The following is a 4,865-nucleotide window of genomic DNA, read 5'->3' on the forward strand; positions in this document are numbered from 1 at the left end:
GTTGTGATGATACATTAAAATCTTTGAGGCTGATTTTTGATCTGATAAGCACTTAGTTTTTAATTCGTTTTGTGATAAACGAAGTCCTCAAAATAGATTTTGCGAATTTTTTTGTCCCAGTCAGATAATAAAGCACACCCCTAAATACATGGTGTTTCCGCAAGTTCTGCAAGAAATTAAGGGAGGAGGGGGCGGTGTTCTTTGAGGAATTTCGAATCTAAAATGTTCTATTACATTTTGCCCCTAAGTGATACCATAAGTACCATAGTGGTGATACCGAATGATGAATATTGGAGTGTTTTACGGATAAATTCTTCAATTTAATGAGTATTGTCTCTCACTTTCTTGCTTAAATCATCCACAAAACACTCCAGTAATCATAACTGTGTCCCTTAGCCTTAGGGAAAAATGTCGTGGAACATTTTCGACTCAAAATAGCCCAATGAACACCCTCCAAGGGGTCGGAGTTTGTCAAAATCCCGTACAATTCGAAATATCCTATGAACACCGGAGGTTAATAGACCAATACGATTACCTACAGTGAAACAAACTTCCAGGGGCACGCCTACATACTGGATAATTTCCCTGTCGCCACAAGACAACACTAGAGGCAGTCCAAGCTCACTGCATCTGAGAGGGTAGCCAACTCGGTCATGCCTCTAGCGGTGTCTCCTGACATGATTGAAATTATCCACTATAGAGGCGTGCCCCTGGAGGTTTGTTTCTCTTCATGTAATATTCGTATTGGCAAATACCCAAAATTCCATCAAAAATCCGAAAATCTCCTCGAAATCTGAAAATCTTGTTCCAAATCCCGAAATCTCCTTCAAAATCTGAAAATCCTGAACAAAACCCCGAAATCTCCTTCAAAATCCCGAAATCGCGTTCAAAATCTGAAAATCTCATTGAAAATCCCGAAATCTTAAAATCTTGGAGTAGATTTCAAGATTTCTAAAATCTTAGTCAGAATCTCAAAATCTGGGGAAAATCTCAAAATCTTGGTCAAAATCTTGAAATCTCAAAATCCCGTACACTAAAATGCCGAACGTCCGACCCCTCGACACCCTCCACCCATAATATTTGACTGAACTTTCGAAAACATCCATTATAATAAGATTTTTAGGCCAATTTCAAAAACAGCACCTGTGTAGCTTTTTTCGAAGCCCCTCGGTGTGACAAAAATTATGGCGTTGAAATATTTTAGCGCAAATAAATGGTTATTAATAATAAAAAAAACCGAGTTTGAAATTTGAACCTAACCTAACCTAAATTACTATATGACAAAATAAATAGTAGTGAAAGTTTTTGGCTGGGTAAATGTTTTTTTGAAGATGATCCGAAAGAAGATCTCGACACTTTTGAATATTTTTTACACTTAAAACAACGATTAGGTTAAGTTAGGTTAGGTTCAAATTTCCCACTCGCCTTTTTTTTTATTAACCATTCATTTGCGCCAAAAATTTCAACGCCATAATTTTTGTGCATAACAAAGCATGGTATTCCCGTTAGACTTTTTGATATGGAAGGAAGAGGAAGAAAGAAAAGAGGCTACACAATATTTGAAAGACAAAACAGGCAAGAGAAAACATTGCAAGGTAGAATATTGGTACTGTAATAGATCAGGGCAGTATCAATCTAATTCAAATGGCCAACGTCAAGCAAAATCAATGGGAAGCTCTAAAATAAACGGTAACTGTACAGCGACACTCAAAGTATCAGTATCTACTTGCAATAGTACAGTTTCACTTGTTGGATGTAAATCACATTATGGTCACGAAAATGACCTATGCCATTTAAGAATTTCGAAAAATGAAAAGCAAATAATCGCTGCCAAGTTGGCAGGAGGAGTGTCTAAGAAAAAGGTCTTAGATGATATTCGCAACAGTAATATGGATGTCACTCAACGAAAACATATTGCACAAAAAAAGGATTTGAATAATATATGCAAATCTTATGGAATTAATACGGTCGAAAAACATCCAGAAGATCATATCAGTGTAGATGCTTACGTTCAGGAAGAGCTTCAAAAACAAAGTGGCATTATACTTCTTTACAAAAAACAACACGAAAACCGAAATATTATTCCCGAATATGAAGTATTTGGTTTGGCGAAATCGGACTTTGTTTTAGCCATTATGACCAAATTTCAGAAGAACATGTTTAGAGAATTTGGAGAAAATATTGTATGCTTGGATGCCACACATGGGACAAATGGATATCATTTTAAACTGATAACAGTACTAGTAATTGACGAATTTAAAGAAGGCGTACCTGTCGCATTTCTAATTTCCAACAGAGAAGATGGCGAAATATTGAAGATATTTTTTTCGGAAATCAAGAAACACACTACTTCAATCATTCCAAAATACATAATGACTGATAAAGCCCCTCAATACTATAACAGTTGGATGAATGTATTTGGTGGTAATACTAAAAAACTTCTATGCAAATGGCACGTCTATCACGACATCAGGAAAAAATTATCACTAATTCCGGACAAAGAATTAGCCTCTCATTTGTTCAAAGGATTATCGCTACTTATAGACGAGTTAGATCAGTCAAAATTTGAGAAGATGCTTGCTACGAGCTTAAGGGAAATGGAAGAAAACGATAAAACCGAAACATTTGGGAACTATTTTGAAAAGGAATGGGTTTCTTGCAAGGAAGAATGGGCTTCGTGTTATCGAATTGGTTCCGAAATAAATACAAATATGTATTTAGAAGCGTTCCACAAGGTATTTAAATACAATTTCCTTGGTGGAAAGCAAAACAAGAGACTAGACCGATGTCTCGCAAACTTATTGGATTACGACCGAAGCCAAGCTCATCAAAGGTTCATCAAACTGACGAAAGGAAAGATTACTAAGAAATCGACGGAAGGTTTTAAGAGACACAATCACGCTATGAACCTACCAAGGACTCTGGTCAAAGAAACTGGAAGATCAATTTGGGAAGTGACGAGTGAAGAAAGCTTGAAAGATACGGAAAGCGACGCATTTGATAATCTGAAGTACACGGTGACGAAAGATGACATCATCTGCAAATGCTTTTCTACTTGCAGCGTTTGCAAAATATGCGTGCACACTTTCTCTTGCACTTGCCCGGACCGTCAAATTAACACAAACATATGTAAACACATCCACCTTGTTAACATCATGCTGTCTGAAGTAGCCCCAATTTCAGAAAGTGAAGGAAGTTCCAGTGGAATCGTAGAGCCTACGTCAAGTGCAATAACAGGCGAACTACTTAGTGATACGTTGGTAGACGCAACCCGAAATGAAAGACAACAACCCACTGACAAGAATTTTCTAGTGAATCTTTTAGCCGAATCGAATAAAAAAGAGACTCTCGAAAAGGAAAAGGAAGATCTGATTGCAGATATAATGTCTCTATGTGGGGCTGTAAGAAATTGCCAGAACGATGATATCATAGAAACCGTGAGAAAACAGATAAAATCTACGAAGGCTCTCCTGGAAATAAATTTTTCAAGGTCTAAGGAAGCTTTGCGTTTATCTGCAGTTTCAGAACTGCCTGGATCTACATCTTCATGCGAGAACACTGTCACGTCAAATAAACGTACACCACATAACAAGAATATTGAGAAACAAAATAGGTTCTTTTCCACTGTCAAGACGAGAAATAATGCCAATGTCAGATACTGTAAACCAAGCATCGTAGAAAAAGCATCTTTAATCAGTCATTTAACGCAAGATGGTCGAATTAAAGATGTGCATGATAAAAATGATCACTCTTATACCGCTTCTCCAATTTCTCGTGAAATTTTAGTTGAAAACCCAACGGAAAAACGAAAGAAAATGACCAAACTAGCAAGAAATTTTAGCATACAAAAGAAAAAAAATATTGAAAGATTTCTGTCGTATTTCGTCGATAAAGACAAAGTTACGCAAGCAATTTCTGGGTCAGGAAAGATCCAAGAGGAAGAGATTGAAGCTGATCCTGAAAACATTTCGGACGATGTAATTAACGAAACTGAAGAAATTGTACAGTTCTCAAAATCTTATCTTACAAGCGACTCCGCAGTTGCGGTTGATCAAATCATTCAAATGAAACGTGAAAACTGGAAATGTGGATTGTGTCCCAAAATACACTCTAATGTGAATATGGTTGAATGCGAATCCTGCAAAGTCTGGTACCATTGGGCGTGCGCTCTCTTTAAGGAAGCAGACATTGATAAAGCTTTTTTTTGTAAAAAATGCACCGGCAATTAAATAATTGTTTTTCAGTAAAAATTTAGTTTTCCAAGTCTTTGAAATTTTCATAATGTTGTATGTTAAAATTGGGACCGTCCATAAACTACGTGACGCGAAAAAAAGCATTTTCTGACCCCCCGTCCCCCCCAGATCACGCTTCGTCACGCTTTTCTCAGACCCCTCCCCTAAAAACCACGTCACATTCCTTTAACCCCCCCCCCCTCCGCACTATGATTTGTCTTAATTTACAAATTTAATTTGATTAATTTCTTGAGTGATATGCCGCCCTCTCAGAAATATTTTGCTCGGCTGAAAATTCAAGTTCTCTTCCGTTTTAAGCTTTTCCCCTCTGATTGACCTTTAGAATTTTAATGTCTGGATGTGCTTTTTATAAGCTTCAAAAAAGTTCCATAAAGCTTAGTTAAAGGGGCACACCTTTTAGGTTTCGACACTGACACCGAAAACATACTTATCAAGATTGAGATTTAGAAAATTTGCCAAAGAATCGAAACCATTTCAATCGGCAGGGGAATTTGATTCATCCTCACAAATAATAGGGGCGAATAAACAGAGACATAAGAGAGTTTACGCTGTTTATTTTAAATGCGCTATTTAAATTGGCTATATAAAGGTGTAAATAGTAGATAATTGCTT

At 36.9% G+C, this 4,865-nt stretch overlaps 1 protein-coding gene across 1 annotated transcript; it reads left to right on the forward strand.

The window, feature by feature from the left end:
- The first annotated feature begins 1,493 nt into the window (after window positions 1-1,493).
- LOC149672373 (uncharacterized) lies at window positions 1,494-4,254 on the forward strand. Its single transcript, XM_089840169.1, has one exon. The coding sequence runs from the start codon at window positions 1,494-1,496 to the stop codon at window positions 4,227-4,229; it is 2,736 nt and encodes a 911-aa protein (XP_089696295.1). The 3' UTR covers window positions 4,230-4,254.
- Window positions 4,255-4,865: the final 611 nt, after the last annotated feature.

The sequence above is a fragment of the Phalangium opilio genome, unplaced genomic scaffold (genome assembly GCF_054372755.1).
Source record: "Phalangium opilio isolate 3A_F unplaced genomic scaffold, DU_Popi_V2 ptg000053l_1, whole genome shotgun sequence".
NCBI classification, from domain to species: domain Eukaryota; kingdom Metazoa; phylum Arthropoda; class Arachnida; order Opiliones; family Phalangiidae; genus Phalangium; species Phalangium opilio.